The sequence below is a fragment of the Bos mutus genome, chromosome 2 (assembly GCF_027580195.1).
Source record: "Bos mutus isolate GX-2022 chromosome 2, NWIPB_WYAK_1.1, whole genome shotgun sequence".
NCBI lineage: Eukaryota > Metazoa > Chordata > Mammalia > Artiodactyla > Bovidae > Bos > Bos mutus.
Genome location: NC_091618.1, coordinates 6,280,381 through 6,303,843, shown reverse-complemented (window position 1 = coordinate 6,303,843; position 23,463 = coordinate 6,280,381). Strand labels below are relative to the sequence as shown.

At 36.5% G+C, this 23,463-nt stretch overlaps 1 protein-coding gene across 1 annotated transcript in view; it reads right to left on the bottom strand.

Annotated features, from left to right (window-relative positions):
• Positions 1 to 23,463, bottom strand: part of KDM1A (lysine demethylase 1A) — a 66,023-nt gene that overhangs the window by 26,661 nt on the left and 15,899 nt on the right. Inside the window, 6 exon segments of the mRNA XM_070382852.1 lie at positions 66 to 147; positions 1,687 to 1,793; positions 3,052 to 3,144; positions 3,791 to 3,869; positions 7,014 to 7,147; positions 13,898 to 13,957. Coding sequence (XP_070238953.1) covers positions 66 to 147; positions 1,687 to 1,793; positions 3,052 to 3,144; positions 3,791 to 3,869; positions 7,014 to 7,147; positions 13,898 to 13,957 — 555 coding nt within the window.

The window sequence follows — 23,463 nt, the reverse complement described above, 5'->3', positions numbered from 1 at the left end:
TATAAGATTAAACCATTTTATGAGTCTCAGACCCTGAAATCGTAGCACAAAACTAAACTACTTACCAAGACCTGTTACTACCATGGCTCCAAGGTCAGCTACATAGTTTCCTTTGCGAAATGTAGCAACTCGTCCACCCACACGATCCTGTTTTTTAAAAATTAAATGGCTAAAATTAATTCTAGTTTAATCATAATAACCTGGCAAAATACCATCTCAGGCCTCTTTGATAACTTAAAAAGAAAAAGGTGTAGAGTTTACATGGGAGTATGATGTTAGCTCAAAGAGGAAATGAAGTTTAACTATTTGAGGGAATGGGAGATAATGACACATAAAAGGAACAGAATTAAGTGCTGAGATAGGAAAAAATTTAATAGCCAGAAGATATCAGTTATAGGTACTATTTAGCTCTCAACCCCAATGTCTCTAATACCACTTATTGTACAGGCTGAGCAAGGGCCACCCACAAAGAAAACACCTGCACACAAATTTCAACACTTAAGGTCATTTTTCTACCACCGTGTTCTGACTCTTGTCCCCCAGTGTCAAAGTCAGGTGTGACTGATTTGATAGACAACTTCTCTGAGAAAGGCCTCTTCAATGTAGCCTCATGCCCAAGGGCAGTGTCTACTGAACATGAACCGTTGACAATACCTCTCATTTCTAAAAAGGCCCAAGTGTTATCTTTGCTGACTGGAGATTTTCAAATATAGGGAAATCTTACTGAGCTGCAGCGAAACCTCAGTCATGAGTTACGTGAGTACTCTGTAAACTCCAGACCAACGAATGAAAAAAAGCAAAACAAGACAAAAGCCTATACACATGGGTAGGAACCATAATGACCCTCCATTATTCTTTACTGTATTCTCAGTACATAGGGTACACAGGCACACAGATATTTTCCAATTAAGGAATAAAATATTATTTTTAGTAAGACTATCACAAATTGTTTATTTTGATTTCCCCATACTATCTGAAAAGAACATTAAAAAAAATTAAATTTCGATTGTACTGCACAAAACATTTTGAAAGCTTTTATAAAATTTTAGATGATTTAGGTTATGTGAGAAGTGTTTTGTTGTTGCTATTTTAAGTGGCAGGAGCCCACAGAGGTCTTTAAGCCACTGAAAGATAATTCAATCTCAAACATTACTCATGAAAATGATTTGAACAGTGATGTCCTATTGGGATACTCTTTTTTCCTACTCTGTGCCATCATCCTCGTCCTCCTTCAGCTTCCATTCCTCTCTCTGGACTAATGGTAAAGAGCCAGAATCTTGGATTTACCAAGGCTGTAAAAGACAGCTGCTGCCTGAGAAGCAACTCCTCTCCCTTTACTATCGAACAGAATACAGCCACCACTAAAAGTAACTGCATTCTATAAAGGGTATTTCAACAAAGCCCACAAATTGAAAGTTGCTAATTGTAGGAAACAATGACCTGAAAATATACACTAGAGGGCTATATAGATTATATAAACTCTAAATACTCACTGAGCCCTTTTCAAAGTCTTATTGTCAAAAATGCTTTATTCGATGTAGTTATTAACACCATCAAAATACTTCTGAGTATTATTTAAATCAATTTGGTTTAGTTCAATTTGTATGATTCCTTAATTTACCACAGATAATTTCCTTACCATATTTTCATCAGGTTGGGCTTCTAAACCCAAACTAAAATTCTTACCCTGGCTTCCAGAAGTGTGACATCCATTCCAAAACTCTGTAACTGACGAGCTGCTGCCAAGCCTGAGACCCCAGAGCCTATGATGATTACCTTTCCTGTCTTCTTAGCTGAAAATAAAAAATGAACAAAAATTAAAACACTGTTACAGTTTTAATATTTTTATCATTTTTTTATCAAGAAAATTTCTAAATTCTTTACGTTATGATGTCTCACAAATAATTTAGTTATTTTCAAAATAGGAAAACTATATGAATACAAATTAACAAATATCTGAGACTTATACTTTAACTCAATGTTTAAAATTTATAAATGGAATTCTTTACCTTAAAATTTACTTTCTCATTACTTCAGTCACATGCTTGCTTCAGTGTCTGTGATCCTTGGTAAACTTATTATGCATAATCTCCCACATTTACCTCACAATTATACTAGGACAATTTGAGCAGTCAACCAACTGATTCTTAAAGCTATTTTCTATAAGCTGTACTTCTGCAGTCTTTCCTTTTCTTAAAAATTATTAAAGCAGAGGGGACTTCTCTGGTGGTCCAGTGGTTGGAACTCTGTGTTCTCAATGCAGAGTTCGATGCCTGGTCAGGGAACTAGACCCCACGTGCCACAACTAAGAGTTCGAATGCTGCAACTGAAGATCCCACAGGCCACAACCAAGACTAGGCACAGCCAGATAAAAATATACATTGTAAAAAATTATTAAAGCAAAAAAATAAATGTATTATAAACAGATGTGTGTGCTTAGTTGCTCAGTTGTGTCCGACTCTTTGAAACCCCATGGACTGTAGCTGCCAGGCTCCTCTGTCTATAGGGACCAGGCAAGAATACTAGAGTGGGTTGCCAGGCCCTCCTCCACAGGATTGTCCCAACCCAGGGATCGAACCCAGGTGTCCCACATTGCAGGCAGATTCTTTACCATCTGAGTCACCAGGGAAGTGCAAATAAACAGATAGATGTATTAATTCTCAGATTATCCCTATCTTCTGACTCCTGGCAGACATTATCCAGACACCATTAAAGGGGTAAACAGCATTAAAAAAAAATAAAAATGCAACCCTATCACTGCATTAAAGAACTGCTCAATGAGAGAAAACAAACCTCCCACTTTCATAACTGATTTTTCATTTTTAATAAACTGTTTTTGTTTTTTCTTAAATTGGAAATTCATCTCTTTTACCAAGTATTTATCAAACCAGAAATTATAGGAAATTCATATTTATAAGGAGATTTTAGTTTAAATTTAACTTATAAGAAGATAAGCTTGGGAATATTCTGGCTCTAAATATGGATCAGAAATCAAAATAAAGCCTCCTGGAATCTAATCTAAAACAATGAAATTCATTGGCCAGTCCTTACTTGGGAGGGGCTTTATCCTCTTATAGATGCCGAAGTTGATAAGACCATGACGCTCTAAATAACTGTGAACTCGGTGGACAAGCACAGTATCACCTACAGAAAAATGAATTTAAATACATGTTTATCTTTTTAGCACTTTAAATGGAAAACTCTGATTCTTCTTTATTTCTCCATCATGAAGTCATTCTATTCATCTTTTCCATAAGCTTCAAGTCATATGACTCCTTTAGGAAAGTGATTTTGAGAACTGTTAAGTCTGTGTGGTAGTCCAAAAAGCCTATCACACAATCTTCAATTTTTAAGAATGACATTCCAATACAGATGAAATGAAGGACAAAACCAACCCTTTAAATAGCAGTAGTATGCTCATTTACTTTGGGAAAATCTTTACAACACCATTGGTGGCAAGTGGCAAATGAAAAAGCCAAATATACAGCCAACTGAATGCCACCAAAGTGCTCTGTGGATTAAAGCTGGAACACAGGTCTAGAGAGATTATTAGCAATTTCTTGAACTCATTCACCTGTCATCACAAATAAAAATTCAGAAGAACAATTACAAACACACAAAACAGTTTTGCTAAAAGGCTCACTTTTGCACAGCACAGGCGTGAAATAAAATGAATATATGTATGAAAATTAATTAACAAATTCAATATCAAGGAGCCATGAGCTTCTGCAAAAAAATATCAATTTTCACAATCCAGTTCAAGATCAGTCCTATGGAACATACTACTTACTGTTGTAAGGCGCTTCTAATTGTTGGAGAGTAGCTTCAAATGTCAGCTGAATCTTTGGATTATCCAACCACAACTGCAACTGTAATTGAATGACAGAAAATTGTATTACATACAAATAGGCATACACTATTTGATTGCCTCAAATATGGGTTTTCCTTTCAATGAAACAGTAAGGGTTTTATTTCTGACAAAGAAACTAATGAAACACAAAACCATGGCAAATGAGGGAATAATTAAAGAAGCTGGGAAATATTTGGCCTACCAAGTAACTTGTCAAAATCATTCAGCTTGGGAGCAACAAGGATTTAAACCTGGATTAGATATCTCCAGAGATACTGAGTTGATACAAAATTAAATGATCATTTAGATATGTGGTGACGTGTGTGTGCAAAAGATAACTCCTCAGTTATTAGCCTGCACAACTAAATGAATTGGTATACCATTTACTGAATGAGGGACACTGAAATAAGAGATCATGAGTTGAGTTTAAAGACAATAAGAGGAGCTGAAAGACTGGCATCTAGATACGCAGCTGGGGTTCAGAGAGTTGAGGTTTAGAGCCTCTTGCTTATGGGAATAACTGAAGTCAAGTGTGCAGAAGAAGGGTTCCTAGCAGGAAAGAACAGGGGAGAGAGGAGAGGACCTTAAGGACTTCCAACCAGTTCACATAGTTGGCCTGTTGTTAAGGACAACCCTACAAATCATTCAGAGAAGACAACAACCAGGGAAACAACAGAAAAACTAGAATACTGTGTTAAGCTAAGGAAGCTGTGTATTTAAGAAAGGAGTCAATTATTTCTAATACTGCTGAAAAAGCAGTAAAATGAGGAATGACAAATATTAAGGTACAATCAATGGCCTCTAACATGAATTCTCTTCAAATTGAATACATACCTACAAAAGGCAAGACCAGTGGAATACTATCATATTTAAATCTTAGCTAAAAGTTAATAAATACTGCTCCATCAAATTTCAAAGGAGTTAATGTGTAAATAAATTCAGTTACAAAGAGATATGACCAAATTCATATGGACCCTCTGCTTTTCTCTGTGGCTACTGTCAAAAGGAAAATGGAATTCCTCAATCATGCCGTGGGCCCAAGCCCATCAAACTTCAACATAAGCCTTTTTCCTCCTTCCATCTTATAATACAAAGCTCACATTACAGGTTCTAGTTGAATAATTCTAAAATTGTGGTTTTAAAATCTGGAAGCAAAGGATGCAATTTAACATGAGACAAGTGACACAGTTCTTATAGGAAAGAATAACTTAAATTCTGTTTTATAGCCAGAGACCACAACTTTAAATCTGCGCTTAGTCCTTCCCCAAATCTGGACTTCTGTCACAGGGAATGAATCAGAGGAAACAGAGATCGCTATAATCTACCACTGAAATTCAAGTAAAAGTGAAAACTTCCCTCAGGTGAAACAACAAAATGACAATTTTGTCTGAAATCTACTTAGAACAAATGTTAACAAGCTATACACAGAAGCTGATTCAATTATAAGACAAATCAGCCTCAAAAATGCACATTAGGACTTTTCCATTCACTTTTTTAAAAAATCACCCAATTTTTTCTTCACAAAAAGAACCTTTATTCACTACTACACAAACCTACCAATCACTCTAGCTAAATGGCATCTAACAATCCAAATTTAGCAGTAGTTCTACAATCTAATGGTCAAAATAAAGATGTTAGTGGTGAATAAAAAGACATCTCTGAGTATTTATTCAGCTATATCCAAAATAGCTGAAATTCAACATGAATTTCTTCTACTCTGTTTCACCAGAGTATAACTAATGGAGCTTCCCTGGTGGCTCGGCCAAGCAGGTAAAGAATCTGCCTGCATTGCAGCAGACCCTGGTTCAATCCCTGAGTCGGGAAGATTCCCTGGAGAAAAGAATGGCTCTTGCCTTGAGAATTCCAGTATTCTTGCCTTGAGAATTCCATGGACAGAGGAGCCTGGCAGGCTACGTCCATGGGGTCGCAAAGAGCTGGACACGACTGAAGTGACTAACATTTTCACTTTCAGAGTTTAACAAATATGTTCTGACAGTATACAGTTAAAGAATTTCTGATGGGACTTCCCTGGTGGTCCAGTGGCTAAGACTGTGTTCCCAAAGCAGGGTACCTGGGTTTGATTCCTAGTCAGGGAACTAGATCCCACAGGCCAACTAAGACCCCAGGGCAGCCAAATTAAAAAAAAAAAAAACTTCAGATGAATAAAGAATGTAAAAGAAAAATTCACAGAAGAAATACGAATGACTAACAAATATGAAAAAGCCATCAGTCTAAGTAATCAAAGAAATGGAAGATAAATGAAATGATCTTGGCCTACTACAGCAGCAAAGATTATCATCAATCAGACCATAAAATCTGCCTGCAATGAAGGAGACCTGAGTTCAGATCCCTGTGTTGAAAAGATCCCCTGAAGAAGGCAATAGCTACCCACTCCAGTATTCTTGCCTGGAAAATCCCATGGACAGAGGAGCCTGGTGGGTTACGGTCCATGGGGTCGCAAAGCGTTGGACATGACTGAACAATTAACACTTTCACTTTCACTCAATGAGGGCATTAACTGGGTCAGGTTCTCGGGGAAGTAATCTGACAACATGTATCAAATCTTAAAAAGTGTTCATACTTTTTGAGAAAGTAGTTTTCCTTCTAGAACTCTATCTAGAATTCTATCATAAGGAAATAATCAGAGATGAGAGTCAACAATGTATAAAGCTGTTCAGAGCTTCACTTTAATAAGTAAAATGGACATTTAACTGCCCAACAGTTAAAAGTATGACCCACCTATCAAATAAATATTACACAGATATTAAAAACAATCATTTAGCCAGAGGAAGATGATGACCCAGATGAGCAGAACAGAATAAGGGCTTCTCTTATGCTGAGAAGGAAAGACAAAGTGATTATTTTTAAAGTATATTTTTAAAAAGCTTATAAAGATTCTTATTGTGTGTTTATAAGGCTACTGAAGAATGAAAAGAATCCAAAGAATGCATGGAAGGAGGATCTCAATTTTGTAAGAAAAATTATATACATTTAAAAAAATACCTAGAGGAAAAAAACTAATTTTTAACAGTGTTTATCTCTGGATAATAGTATTATAGGTAACTTAAAAATTCTTTCCTCTCTACTTTCCCCCCTGTATTCTATATAAAATAATATGTACCTTTTAGAATTCAGGTGGGAAAAAACTAACAAGGAAACTTACTGTGCGATTTCTAATGAACAGAAAAACCTTCTGGGTCTGCTGTGGTCCACTGATGATATCCGGAAAACAGGCTGCTTCTTGAGAAGTCATCCGGTCATGAGGAAGTCTACTCTGGAAAGCTGCACCCTCCACACCTAGCAAAAAAAAGCAACGGGTTTCTGGGAAACGTGCAAGTGAATATAGAACTAGGGATAATGATTATGCCTCAAACTCCTTTTCTGCCTGAAGAACTTCTGTAGCGCTTTGGCTTGTTCACAGACTGATCTCACTTCCTTTTTAAAAAAAAAAAACAAACTTTCAATTTGCTCAAAAGCTGAAACACCCTTAAAAAGTAGTCATTCTTTTGAGCTTAACATTCCTAAAATCAGTTTACTAATGAGAGAAACAATATACGTTAAAAAACGTAACAAGGCATTTAGAATCTTTTCTTCATCCACAAAAAGCTTTAAAATACTTGAGGACACTCTTAACTAAAATTAGCACTATTAACAGTATATAATAAATTTTAAAACTAAAGAACAAGAGTAAAGGAGAAAAGACTAACAAGAAAGCAAAAGAGGCTACGGAATGAAAAACACAATCACATACTTTTTTTAGGACAACAACAGGGAACATGAAGAGGATCTAACATTTAATAACGAACATATGGTCTCATCAACAGCACCATCCACTAGTTCTCATAGTTCAACTGCTGGCAAGCAGTGAGAGAAACGAAGGCGACTACAATGAAGAGACAAAAGAAAGCAAGAAATCCATCTTTTCTGGTAGAAACACTATAAATGCCTTACTACTAACTGCAAGTAAAATATGTTACTGCATATACTATATTAGTCAGTTCAGTTCAGTCGCTCAGTCGTGTCCGACTCTTTGTGACCCCATGAATTGCAGAACGCCAGGCCTCCCTGTCTATCACCAACTCCTGGAGTTCACTCAGACTCACGTCCATCGAGTTGGTGATGCCATCCAGCCATTTCATCCTCTGTTGTCCCCTTCTCTTCCTGCCCCCAATCCCTCCCAGCATCAGAGTCTTTTCCAATGAGTCAACTCTTCGCATGAGGTGGCCAAAGTACTGGAATTTCAGCTTTAGCATCAGTTCTTCCAATGAACACCCAGGACTGATCTCCTTCAGAATGGACTGGTTGGATCTCCTTGCAGTCCAAGGGACTCTCAAGAGTCTTCTCCAACTCCACAGTTCAAAAGCATCAATTCTTTGGTGCTCAGCCTTCTTCACAGTCCAACTCTTCACATCCATACATGACCACTGGAAAAACCATAGCATTGACTAGACGGACCTTTGTTGGCAAAGTAATGAATGTCTCTGCTTTTGAATATGCTATCTAGGTTGGTCATAACTTTCCTTCCAAGGAGTAAGCGTCTTTTAATTTCATGGCTGCAGTCATTCATCTACAGTGATTTTGGAGCCTCAAAAAATAAAGTCTGACATGTTTCCACTGTTTCCCCATCTGTTTTCCATGAAGTGATGGGACCAGATGCCATGATCTTACTTTTCTGAATGTTGAGCTTTAAGCCAACTTTTTCACTCTCCTCTTTCACTTTCATCAAGAGGCTTTTTAGTTCCTCTTCACCTTCTGCCATAAGGGTGGTGTCATCTGCATATCTGAGGTTATTGATATTTCTTCCAGCAATCTTGATTCCAGCTGGTGCTTCTTCCAGCCCAGCGTTTCTCATGATGTACTCTGCATAGAAGTTAAATAAGCAGGGTGACAATATACAGCCTTGACGTACTCCTTTTCCTATTTGGAACCAGTCTGTTGCTCCATGTCTAGTTCTAACTGTTGCTTCCTGACCTGCATATAGGTTTCTCAAGAGGCAGGTCAGGTGGTCTGGTATTCCCATCTCTTTCAGAATTGTCCACAGTTTATTGTGATCCACACAGTCAAAGGCTTTGGCATAGTCAATAAAGCAGAAATAAATGTTTTTATGGAACTCTCCTGCTTTTTCGACGATCCAGCGGATGTTGGCAATTTGATCTCTGGTTCTCTGCCTTTTCTAAAACCAGCTTGAACATCTGGAAGTTCACAGTTCACATATTGCTGAAGCCTGGCTTGGAGAATTTTGAGCATTACTTTACTAGCGTGTGAGATGAGTGCAATTGTGCGGTAGTTTAAGCATTCTTTGGCATTGCCTTTCTTTGGGACTGGAATGAAAACTGACCTTTTCCAGTCCTGTGGCCACTGCTGAGTTTTCCAAATTTGCTGGCATATTGAGCGCAGCACTTTCACTGCATCACCTTTCAGGATTTGGAATAGCTCAACTGGAATTCCATCACCTCCACTAGCTTTGTTCATAGTGATGCTTTCTAAGGCCCCCTTGACTTCACATTCCAGGATGTCTGGCTCTAAGTCAGTGATAGTACTACATATACATATATATAATTTATTTAACAAGTGTAAGTCTTAAATTGGGTATTAAATTGAAATTTTTATAAGCTGGGGGTTAAGTACATCTTTATAAGACGTCCTAAGAAATACATTTCATATATTTTACTTTTATTTCTAAGATGATCTTCCCCTGCTAGTCCAGGGGTTAGGATTTGGTGCTCTCTATCTAGGGTGATCTTATAAATATACACTTAACCATCAGCTTCTGCACATATCAAGACACAATTTAAAGAGTTTAAAAATTCAGTACCATTGAAGTAATTATGTAAGTAATAAAATAGGTACCAGATATCCATATTTAATCATTTAAAAGCACAAAAAAACAAGAAGTTGAAAGCACTGATGATGAAAGCAACACTAAAGAAAAGGCATTGGTGAGATCAGGAGAACAAAGAGAAGAAAGCAGGCAAGGTGGGGCTCAGAGAACCACAGTTAAGCTACTGAGGCACTGTTTCCGTAAAGATGTCTAAACATGATTTAGAAAAAACAATGATTAACAAGAGGATAAGCAAAAATGCCCAATGCTACTGTACATTAGGGAATGCTGTTCTTGGAGACAAACATTAAAACCCATTCATCCACAGTAAGTAATGAGGGCACAAATAATGTATTCACAACACTAGATCAAATTAACAATCCTCATAGTCAATGAATCACAACCTAAAATTAAAGACTCTCAGGGAAATTATTCTCTAAGAAAAAAACAAAGAATAACGGCCATACTGTGGAGGGTAGAGCAGGAAATCAAGGCATGAAAAGAAGAAATGGTGACTATCAGAAGTAAACTGACAGTTTCTGTAAACTGAAAGTTTCCAATACTTTACAGCTTCCAAGTCCCCAGTCCTGTATTCCGAAATCATAATAAATAAACTAAACGAAAAATAAAGCCAAGTCTAAAAACATGTTACATTTATAAGAAATATTATCTACTCAATTACCCTGAGTATTTGAACCAAATATAGGTTATATCTTGGTATATTTCACGAGTGTATACTATTAACAAGAAAACCAATGAACTCTATAAACTTTACTTTTCCTTCCCCCAAACAGGGTAGTTTTCTTTCTTAGTTATATATCTTCTATACATATGTTTAATAAGTGGTCCCTGACTATCAATGCCATTGCAAAATACTACTGTCATGACAGCCAGAAAAACCATGTGTGTGTGTGGGGGGGGGGGGATGGGCGGGGGGAGACCCACTAAATTTTACATTATATATGGTTTCTCATTCCAAGTGTTATCAACAGAAATCACTTTAATATAGTTGTCTAATTTGAGAAATCTGGAGAAAATGTAACAACAAATTTTATATCAGTCATGAGTTTTAAATTATCTTTTGATCAAACATCAAAAGTTTAACAAAAGGAATTAAAGAAGCCCAAAGTTGTAACATTAATGTACATGTGGAATAACAATATTCTCCATCCCTAACTTCTGCATAATAGCTAAAAAAAAAACAACCCAATTATTCTTAAAGTTAAAGTTTTAAAACATGAAAAACGGACTAAATTACTAAAAATTACTTTAGTAATTACTAAATTACTAAAAATCTCAGTAATTACTGCCTTCCTTCTAGCTTTTAAGGATGAGACTAGTATTTCAGAGAAGGAAACCATTATCAAAATCAAGATGAAAAGTACAAGATTTAAAAATCTAACTTTTCCCCAAAGAAACAAAAAATTTGGAAATTAAACTGCTCAGAAGCTAAATCAAAACATTTTTTCTTTTACAAATATTGCAAAATGAACAGACTGCTATCTCCTTTAATGGGGAGAATCTTACAGAATACAATTGTCTTTACAATATCATTATTAAAAGTATCAGTAGTACACACAATTCACAAGTAATTTACACTTGGCTCTGGAATAGTTTTATACTTTGGTGTCTGTGTGTACTTAACAGAGCCTGGTATTCTGGAAATTCAGAATGTTTCAAAACATTTTTAAAAGCCCCAAGGTTGCCTACATACCAGTCTTGCCCTCTGTTTGTCTTACCACTTCAACACAGGATATTCCCAGCATCACCTTTCAAAATGCAGTCATGCTAAAGCTTAACTGCCCTGTCTAAGGGTCTGACTGGCTCATACTTTCTCTGAAAACAAACTAAAAGTAGTTACATATTTAAGGGAATGACTTAGACCTTTGTGGATCTATTAATTAGACAGAAAAAGGGAGGGGGAAGTGAGGCTCTAGGACCTCCATTCCATGAAACCATTTCCCCCCAATTCTGTTAGAACACAGGCAGCATCTTGAATAAAGTAACAGAGATATGACAACAGAAAAGAAAAGAAGAACTCCATGAGAGTTTCTTGGCTTTCCCACCTTCATTAAAGTAGATAAAATTTACCTATAACTAGATTTCTAGCTAAAGGATGGAAACAAGAGCCTGCTAAGAAGTACATATGAACTTCCTAAAATTAGTAACTACAGAGGCACCACATGTTAGTGTTAGTCAGTCAGGTCTGACTCTTCAACCCCATGGACCGTAGCCCGCAAGGCTCCTGTGACCATGGGATTTTCCAGGCAAGAATACTGGAGTGGGTAGCCATGCCCTTCTCCAGGGGATTTTCCCGACCCAGGGATCAAACCTGGGTCTCCTGCACTGCAGGCATATTCTTTACTGTCTGAGCCATCAGGGAAGCCCTGATGCACTATATCCAGTCTACTAATAGCTTAAAAATAAAAGAATAAAAAGACAGAAAAAGGAAGAAAAAGGAGAGCATTTCTTACGCTTTAGATTTTTAATTTTTAGGGTAAATGCACACTTTAAATGATTCTATGAGGCAGAGTGTAAGGAACAGTATATGCATAAGAAACAAGACTCCTCCACTGCTGGTATATTCCCGGCCGAGTCATTTAACTTTGTGTTTCAGGACCTAAATGATAAAACAGGGGTGATACAAATACCATATGTTTGAAGGCAGAAAACTAGGTAAGATGACCTCAAGTTCCCCACTAACTTTTAAGGTTTAGGATGTAAATACCAACTTGATGTGATTTTTTAAGGTCAAGATATGATACTGGTCCCAAGATACTCATGAAGGTCACATGGTTTTGTTAAGAGAAGAACACTGATTACTTATAAGCATACTTTTCTAACTCAGACTGATCATATCACAAATGCATGCTTCTGAACAAGCTGTACAAGATAAAGATCTAAAGAGACCTTGACGGGTTCAGAATAGTCACCACCATTCCTGGAAACACCTAAAGCTCATGTTCTACTAGTATTAAATTAGTAGCACCAGTTTTGTATGGAAGTCTGCTTTTACTTTCAGCAATACAACACACTGTTTTCTTAAGCGAAAGAGTAAATTTATTAATTATTCACGTAAAAACAAAAAGCAACAAGAAAACTCTATTTCTTCAAGATTAAAAGTTCTAAAAGCTATCCCTGCTCCTCGGCAGTTCCATGGAAGATCCAATCATGCATCATTTGATGAAAAGCATTGTTGAAGATTCATCTGCCAGATAAATGACAATTTTAACTCCTCTAAGACAACCATGTACTGATTATCAAACTTCAATTCTTTGGACAGCATTTAAAGAAGTCTACTTCTAACATTCTGGATCCCCTAGATACTACCACTGAAGTATCTTTGATCCAAGAGAGTAAAATACAAATATTCCCTGGACCTGCTGTACACAAATTGTAATAATTTTGAAGTAGATTTAAGAGTTGAAAAGTGACAAACTCCAAAAATGATACCTATTCCAAGTCTATTAAAATGTACATGCAAAATAGTTTTGAGCACTGGCATATACAATAACATCCTTTAAGAGGTAAAGGATGAAATCCAGACAACTCTACTTTGGATTCCTGGAACAAACTTTAACTGTTCCAAATGGGCCCCTATAAATCATTTAACCCTTTACTTTTCCCTAGAAGTTAAAAATCTCATAGTTTGGTCTGAAAATAAAGAGCACTTTGAGCAGACTTTTTTTAAAAAATTAATTTTCATGTGAGAAACAAAATGTTTAAAACTGAAAAATTAACTATGTAATAATGTTAGTTGAAAAAACTGTATCCAATACCACTTAACAATCATTTCTAAAGAGTCACTTGCCCACATAATTCCTTTGACTAATCTTAGAATGCCTTTCCATCTTATTTTTCAGTCTATGGCTTCCCCTCTCTGTGTATTATTAAGTTATAGTTCTGTGTAAAGGTCCCATGATTCCTAAGCTGTGTTTTATATCATGTTTGCTGTTACTATAAAGTCTGCTGGGGAGAAAAGTACCCGCCATCTCCTCAAAAACATGAAGAAGAGTGGAGGGCTGAGATCGGCCTGAGGACTTCAAAAGATTTTGCTTGCCTTTGTTCTGGCTACACTTTCTATTATACTACTCTATCCTGTGGCTTATAGTTCTTCCCTTGCGCTTCTGGCTAAAATGTGGGTACCACAGCCAAAGACACTAGCAAGCATCAATCCCTGACTTGGCGGCTCTTGCTAAGTGGCAAGCATCTAATGCCACCCTCACCTGATGCTTGGCCGTCTCCATACCCTCCAGAACTGTCGTCTTGAAGTCCTCCTGCTTGCCCTGTGGAAGGAAAGAGGAGAACTCAGGGACCTTACTCCATAAATTGAGATAATATCTGGACATATAGTTGGGATAATATCTGGCCTAACAGTTGGTGACTCATGACTTCACCACCAACTAGTAAACCCATATTCAGAGAGCTCTTTCTTCTGGAATCAAGGCCCAGGGAATCACATTATAGTCTTCCAAATTCTGGTCAGGAAATGTCAACTTTGCATACTGATTCTTGTTGAAAGGTAGCAGAACAAAGTACATAGTATTTCTCATTGCTAAATCCTTGATGTCAGTCTTAACAGTCAAGACTGGATGGGGAAAAAGGGCTTCCAAATGTCTTACTACTTATCGCTAGACTGAGAGTGGGTGTGGTATGGGCTCTAGGATCTGGAGTTGCAACAATTCAGCATTCGCTCAATGTCTCTTAAACTTTACCTTTCTACCTAAAAAGTATATATATATATACACACATATATATATAAGAAAATAAGCAAAAGATGTAATTTTAATGAGAAATTCTCCCTTGACTTCAAAGAAAGGATATTAACTACAAGATTCAGTTCCACAAGAAGTTTCATTCGCTATACATACTACACAGTGCCAGATGGGAACATGCCAGAGCTTCCTTAGAAAACTTTAAAACACAACATAAGACAGCTTGTAGTTATATGCCAAGTACTGTAGAGAGACACAAGGGGAAAGGCTGAAGCAGGGAAGATTGTGGGGGAGCATCTACCTCAAGCTACACAATAAGCCTGCTAAGAAATTTTCTGTATTAATTAATGTACAAATAGCTTCAAGAAAAGTATCACAGCTTGAAAGTTCAATCTGAGAAAGTTAGATCATCTTCAAGACTCTTCCAAAGTCAATCACCAAGACAGATGTAATGGTCATCTTAAGCTTCCAGCCACCTGATACACTATGGGAAAACCAGTGTGATCTTTGGAAGATATGAGACACCATCCCCCAAAAATCTAAAACTTGACAAGCTTCATTCAACAGTTTAAAAGAATCTCAACTAGAAAGCAGACTGAGTATTCCATCATTTGAGTTGAGAGAGCAGGAAAATACAACTAACATTACCCCCTTACTGTAAGAACGATCCTATGACTGTGGTAACACTTTCATCTTAAGTGTATGAAGGTATTCAGACATAAATGATTTTTTACAATGTTATAATATGCTGCTAGATGATCTGCTTTCAAAGGAGAATAGAATCTCATTCTAAAATTATTTCACATTGCTCTTGCATGAAGAGTGTCCTTTAGGTTCCAGAGGATTATGCTTCTCAGACAAGTTACAAGGTGTGTGATCTACTGTTTACAGCCTTTGAAAAAGGGCTTATACGTATGAAGAGATAACTCCAATTATGAAATCCAATCTGTAAACCTATCTTGAAAATGCAAGCTCTACATTTAATATTTTAAAGTTTAAGTAAAAAAATGCTCATTCTTAATAAACACAGATTAATTAATTTAAAAAACTTTCAGAGTTGAAAAGTTTCTGAGTAAAAATTATTGTCATAATTTTGTTTGGTTCCAAAATAGAACCAAACTAGATCAGAAAATTAAACTATATTTTAGAAAAGAGAGGAAAGGGGCTCAAAACAATGAAATCATTTCCAAGAAGAACATTTAGGTATTAGAAATAATAATATAGCTCTTTCGCAAATTATGTTTCTGGCTTAACAAAGAATGAAAATAACCATCTCTTGTCATGATGGCATCTGATCACTTCTTAATAAGTAAAAACAAAAAACACCTTCAAGCCTGCCATTAAGTATTAATTATTTTAATCCTTCCTATTTCTATGATTTTCCTTCTTCTCCCACTACATGTCATACAACATGCTATGTACTTTATTGACCAATTTTTTCTATCAATGGTACTTCATAGAAATATGGAGTTCTTACCCCTGACTTACGTACTCAGAAGGTCAACAAGGTAAGGCAATCTTTTTGGTCTTCTGGTTTTGAAGAGTAACTAACAAAATTCTTATAAAGACACTGTTTTCTTTTTTTTTTTTGAGACTGTTCTTTGATTAAAAAAAAAATTGTAGGAGAAACAAGGAAAAAAATATCCTAGAAAGATTTTTAAAAGGTATCTCTTATAGCAGCAGTCAAAAAAAAAAAAAGAAGTGAAACTCTGGGGTATTACTTAAGCAGAAAAACAGGAAAAAACCAAGCAGAAGGTGATATAAACATGTAAGAAATGATGAAAAACAAAAAGTGCTTTAAATTAGGTAAATGAACAATACATCTCTTGGCAAACACTGATAACCTGTTTGAAAGTAAAGATAAGGTTGCTGTTTTCTCTCTAATCACAATATACTCATGAGTATTGTGATGGTGAATACTTCTCCAAGACAGTGGAAAACAGCATCATCTTTATTAGTGGTATTCTAGGCCAATTCTTCATCTTTTTTTTTTTTTTTTTGCACTTTACTAGCTCTCAGATTCATTTTGCCAGAATGCTATATAATATTTAAAGCACAGAATCATGCAATACAATTGGCATAAGAAACAGTTTTATAATTACATATTAATTTCCTTTATTTTTTAACAGAGTATTAATCATTTCATTAAGAAAATACACACAAAAATGGGGCTTCCCTGGTGGCTCAGATGGTAAAAAAAAAAAAATCTGCCTGCAAAGTAGGAGGACCCAGGTTCAATCCCTGGGTCAGGAAGCTCCCCTAGAGAAGAAAATGGCAACCCACTCCAGTATTCTTGCCTGGAGAATTCCATGGACAGAGAAGCCTGGTGGTCTATAATCCAGGGGGTCTCAAAGAGTTGGACATGACTAAGTGACTAACACTTTCACTTTCACACAGAAAAATGCTTGTAGCTAACTTTCCATCCAAGTAGCGTCTCTGACTACAACACGTAAAATGCTGTATTCATTTGTTCTTTGGGTCTTTCGGGCCTAGAACTTTTCTTCTTACAGTGGTACAAAGACATGGAACATCAGGCAAATATGGTTTTTGTTTTCCATGAGCTCAAATCCAAAACAGAAGACAAAATTACACAAAGCAACTTTTTAATATTAACTTAATTTGGTATTCCTGCATGAGAATACTTCCTGTTGTTTTTACCCCACTTCCCTCCACCACACACACACACAATTCTCAAGTCTAAAGCACAGACTCTTAACACAGTTTATTTGTGCATATTTTCTCCAAGTTGAAAATCTTTTCGGTTTATTTTACATAGCAGTCTTTCAGTCATCCTCTAGTAAATCTGCAAATATGTTAAGTTATTCTTGAAAAACAGTGAAGTATTTTAGTTATAGTCACACTACTGAGTATTTTTTCATCTTAATTCAAACTCTCATCTTAATTCAAAACTGTTAATTTAAAATTCATACTCTTACAACATCTTCAGAGGAAGTCTGTTGCTTCCAAATATTTTCATTTAGCCAGGCATGGAAGTGAGAATTACTGGATTATTGTTCCCATTAACATACTAAACAACATATTCATCATATTTTGACTAGTTTCTTGGAAACACATTGATAATTTTTATAAACATTTTGACAAACTTCTAAATCTTAGAGGAAGCAATCGTTTTTAAACAGAAAATCAATTAATCAAAATTTTACAAAATTTACAGAATAAAAATGACTGCCAAGGATTGACTTCAATCAAACTAGCAAAGGAAAAAAAAAATTTTCAATAAACCATCTTTGAATACACAAGTGTCTACTATATTAACACTCAAGTTGAATTTCTTAATAACCTCACAAATTTAATGTTTACTGAAAACCCAAACAAAAACTGCCATGCACAAAATCAAAGGTAGAATAGTGTGTGTGTGTGTGTGTGTGCGCGCGCGCGTGCATGCACCCGCGCGGGCACAGGCACACTCAGTTGTATCCAACTCTTTGTGACCCCATGAACTGTAGCCTCCCAGCCTACTCCAGGGGATATCCTTGACCCAGGGATCCAACCTGAGTCTCTCCTGCCTCCTGCATTGGCAGGCAAATCCTTTACAACTACACTACTCGGGAAGACCTGAGTGCCTACTTTCAAACGGTTTACGATCTACTTGGGGAAAGATGAAAAAATACCCAGAAACTTTTATTTTTTAAGAGGAAACAAGTACAGACTTGGGGGAATCATTGAAGCTTTTCTGAACAAACCCAGAGAGATTTGGAGAGACTGGGGGTGGGGGGAGCAGTGAAACCACTGGCATGGGCCGAAACATTTACAAAAGCAAGGAGAAAAGCAGAGATATGGTATGTGCAAAGAACTGCACACAGCATGCTGCTTAATGAAGGAGATGATCTCAAAGAGCAGTGGGAAACACACAGGATAGGCAAAAATGTACCCACTTCAGGGCCAAAACTTAAACTTGGTCTTATTAGTAATGCAGGAGAACAGTATGATTTTTACCAAGAAAACAATAAAACAAGTGACATTTTAATTAAACTAATCTGGTCACTTTGTACCAGAGAGATCAGAGGGGAAAGGTGATCTAGATGAAGGAGATTCAATAGAAAGACTACTGAAATAATTTGGATATGAAGCAAAATCCACTAAAATTAAAAAGGAGACAGTAAAAATGGATGAGGCATATAACAAGTTGAAGAAACTGCACAGGAAGACACGACTTTTCAAGAGATTTGATGAAAGAGATAAGGGAATTTCAAGATGACTGCAAGCTTCCAAAGTTCAGGAGAATGGACTTCAGTAATAATAAAATGTATAAACAGTAAATCTGGGAGACAGATTAGTAAAATTAGTAAAATTAAATGGGCTCAGACAGTAAAGCGTCTGTCTACAATGCAGAAGACCCAGGCTCAATCCCTGGGTGGGGAAGATCTTCTGGAGAAGGAAATGGCAACCCACTCCAGTACTCTTGCCTGGAAAATCCCATGGATGGAGGAGCCTGGTAGGCTACAGTCCATGGGGTCGCAAAGAGTCGGATACGACTGAACGACTTCGCTTCACTCTAAAGATGGTGGGAAATTAAAGACGAGCTCACAAGTGAGAATGGGACTAAGAAATTTTAAATTAGCATGGAGGTAAAAGAGTCTGAAGCAGCTATATGTTAATCTCATAAGGAAAGACACAAAGAGGAACTGGTCCATGTAAATGACAAAAAAAAAAATTTGAGAAAAATTGAGTTATTGGTGACCAGCACCAACCACTTCATGCTGCCTTTCTGTCCTTGCTTTAGTGAGAGGTGGCTTAAAAATGGTATATACTATTTTCTGCTAACTTTTCTACTATGATTTTCAGCAGAAGAATAAATGATCTATAGCAGCTGAAAGAAATGTAAGGGCTCAGAAAGGTAGATCTAAATTAGCCTAAAGGAGCCTCAGGGGTTCCTTTGAAGTACATCAAAGGTATTTAAAAACACCTTTTTCCAGTGGTCATGTATGGATGTGAGAGTTGGACTGTGAAGAAAGCTGAGCGCCGAAGAATTGATGCTTTTGAACTGTGGTGTTGGAGAAGACTCTTGAGAGTCCCTTGGACTGCAAGGAGATCCAACCAGTCCATCCTAAAGGAGATCAGTCCTGGGTGTTCTTGGAAGGACTGATGCTGAAGCTGAAACTAATACTTTGGGGTCTACCTCCTGCGAAGAGTTGACTCATTGGAAAAAGACTCTGATGCTGGGAGGGATTGGGGGCAGGAGGAAAAGGGGACAACAGAGGATGAGATGGCTGGATGGCATCACTGACTCGATGGACATGAGTTTAAGTGAACTCCGGGAGTTGGTGATGGACAGGGAGGCCTGCCGTGCTGCAATTCATGGGGTCGCTAAGAGCTGGACACGACTGAACGACTGAACTGAACTGAACTGAACAATGACCGATGGAGAAAGGAATGGCAATCCACTCCAGTATTCCTGCCTGGAGAATTCCATGGACAGAGAAGCCTGGTAGGCTACAGTCCGTGGGGTTGGACATGACTGAGCGACTAACACACACACAAAACACTGATCAATACTCTCCAACAAAATTAACCAAAACGAAATCTCCAATTAGAGCAGCAATTCTAGGGTTACACTGTTATTTAAATTAATGAACTAAGAATAGATAACCTTAAAGTCTGAAAAGCAAGAAAACTGCTGCCTGAGGTAGGAGCCTGCCTGGGATTTTTTCACTGTACTACTGGGAAAGGTGTAGCACAGATTTGCTCCAGAACTTAAACGTGGGACCAACTGAGAAGCTCAGCAGCAGGGATCCTACATAGAAGAAAGTAAAAGCCCTACAAGCTAGGGATGAAAGCAAAGCTTTTAGAAACCAATTGCAAGAACTGAGTTCTTCACATGTTATTTCCCTCCACATTGCATACAGCAGATTTTCCTTATTTTGTTGCAAAATCTTGGTTTGTAGTTTACTTTTCAAAATGTTGCAAGGAAAATCTACAATTTGGATGCTATGTTCCTCAACTACCAAGCTTAATCTATGTCCGAGTAGTTAAAAACAAAGCTTATTTTTATAGTTATTTACCTGCTTTTAAAAAGGCCAATATGGAACTTTATTCTGGACCGGCTATTAAAAGAACCATTATACCTTTACACAACTGATAACCATGAATGTATTTCCCAATAGGAGAATTCCCTTTTCCTGCTCAGGTAGGTTTTTCAGAATTCTGGCTATCTGCACCTTCCTGGGTTATGATTAGATTAAATTATACTTCCATCTGAAGTATAATTTGAGTCTAATACTATGAAAAACATACAACTTCTTAGAAATAAATTAATCATATGTACTCTTCTATCTTCAAATATCAGAAAATGCTAAAAAAATAGCAAAAGTAAAAACAATCCTACTTTCAAATGTTTAAAACCTCTGTGATCAGCAAATATGGCAAAATTTAACATGTTATATCTCAATAGTTGATACATAGGTTTACATTGTCAAGATTTGCCATTCTTCTGATGATTTAACATATGAAAGCTTAAAGAGTGATCTATCTTGCAAAGAAAGATCTATTCACATTACTGAAAATGGGCCTAAACACTTCCCAGTTTCCAAAAGTGACAGAATATATATGCCAACCTAATCCATAACCTCACCTGGTTTTCTCCTGATTAAAATGCCAATCCAATGCAACTAGAGATTATCATACTAAGTGAAGCAAGTCAGAAAGACAAATACCATATGACATCGCTTATATGTGTAATCTAAACTATAACACAAATGAACCTACCTATGGAACAGAATCGCAGACACTGAGAACAGTGTGGTTTTTGTGGCAGCCTTAGTGGTTGCCAAGGGAATGGGGTTTCAGGGCGGGATGGACTCAGAGCTTGGGGTTAGCAGATGTAAGCTGTTATATACAGAATGGATAAACAATAAGGTCCTACCGTATAGCATAGAGAACTATATTCAATATCCTGTGATAAACCATAATGGAAAAGAATACTAAATAAAGAATATACATATAACTAAACATATATATATTTGTACGTATAACTCAATCACTTTGCTGCGCAGCAGTAATTAATACATTGTAAATCACCTATACTTCAATAAAAATACCTCCACCAATCCACTTTATTCCTGGTTCAACTCTGTGTTTAATAAATTCAAGATGTTTGTACACAAAAGTGGAGTGCATATGTTCTCATCTGATCCTCATATCAAGACCCATTTTGCAGATGACAAAATCCTCACAAACCATCCTGCTCTTCTATTATCCATGATCACACCAAATAAACCATGGCAGCAAAAAGAACACAAGGAGATTATAAAAATAAAGTTGTTCAACTAAACAAATTACTGTTTTGCATTAATAGAAAATAAAGCAAAATAATAAAATAAAATCAGTCATTAAGAAAAGCAGCACAATCTCTAAAACACCAAATGTAACTTGGTAGCATCTCATTCAAAGGTTCTTATCAGCCAAAAGCAGTAAACAGTTAAAAATCAAGGCTCTCAAACTGCTTCATAAAAGCCTAATTTCATTCTTTTATGTTTAAAGTACAACTTCCAAAATCCAATTTTGGGAAAAACATCTGAAAACAACTTCTGAGATCTCATCAAACTTTGAATACACTTTTACTGTATTGTTTCTTCATTACTGTCGATTAATATATCTATAAACCTAAACTGGACTGTGAATTTTTTGTACGACTTAGTCTTCAGCCTTGAACCCTCAGAATCTAGCACCATGCCTGGAATAAAACATTATAGTTTTACAATTAATGTATGTAAAATACAGAGAATGAGCAGTTGCACATTTGAGGGAATCTTATTTTGTGTAGAAAATGTCTCTGTAATACATTTTTCTCCTTTATACTACCAATCCCCTTCCTTGTTGGGTTTCTTTGTTTGTTTTTTAATTCTTCCAGTAAGTAAAGAAGAATCTGAAGACTTCCTTCCTTTCCACCCTTTCTGCCTCTCTCTCCAAATTCTTATTCTATAATGTAACACTTAAGGGTATTTTGCCACTGACAATAATACAGCTGTATCTCATATCAAGCTACAAATTATCTAAGAGTGGGGACCATGTATTGGATAGTAATATACACGTTGGTCCATTTTTAGTCATCTCTCAAAATATAAAAATTTCGTTGAATTGATCTAGATTACCTTTTCAGGCTGTGACATTTTCCCCCAGATCTCTAGTAAGTTATTCTGGAGCATAGTTCCAAATCAGAACACTGAAATGATGCTATACAAAAAAAAAAAAAAGGCAAGAAAATTAATCCTAGGTCTGTTTTCTAAATGTATGCATCACACGTCATATGATAAGAAAAATCAAATGATTTCAGGCACTTAGTTGACACTACAGGCCAAAATGGCAACATATACAACTCTTCAGGAATGAATTTCCTAGCAACTTCTATTAAATCTATAAAAGAGGGTCTGTTGCTGGGTATGGGGGCTGTGCACTTGTAGGCATGGACAGAGAGAAGCCTGGGATAAGCCAGTAGAGAGCACTTATAGCACGAAAAACAAAAATATTCACCTGAACTCTGACCGTAACTATCCATGCTGCTGAATCCAGCACTTTTACTGATTGCAATCAGTGTGACTGCCTCACAGAGAAGATGCCAGGGCATGTTGTAAACAAAGAAGAACAAAAACCTAAGGACCATTTACAAACATTGGGACTGACCACTGATTTTTCCTTTTGAAGGAAGGTCCATCTTCAGCTCTTCTCTGGTCAAATTTAATTGTATCAAGGTCTAAAGCATGATCCAAAAGATTCTGTCTTTTGGATTTTTGCTGAACCAAATAAAGCAATTCACCAAATATTTGGTCATCAATCTTTTGTCATATGGATATTTTCATTATATTATTACTTGTGATCAAATTTCACTCAGTTTTAAGCTAAATTCGTCAACCCATAAAGATACATTTGGTATATTTTCTATAAATTTAGTGGGGTTTTTTGGGTATTTTTACTACTTAAGGTTACATCTCCTTTTGTGTGATTTTTAAAATATACTTTCAATCTACAGCATGATTATTACAAGATCAAGGTCCTCAAATTATTAAAACTACACAAAACTGTCATACCAGTCTCTCGTGTCTCAATGTTTTATAATTTGC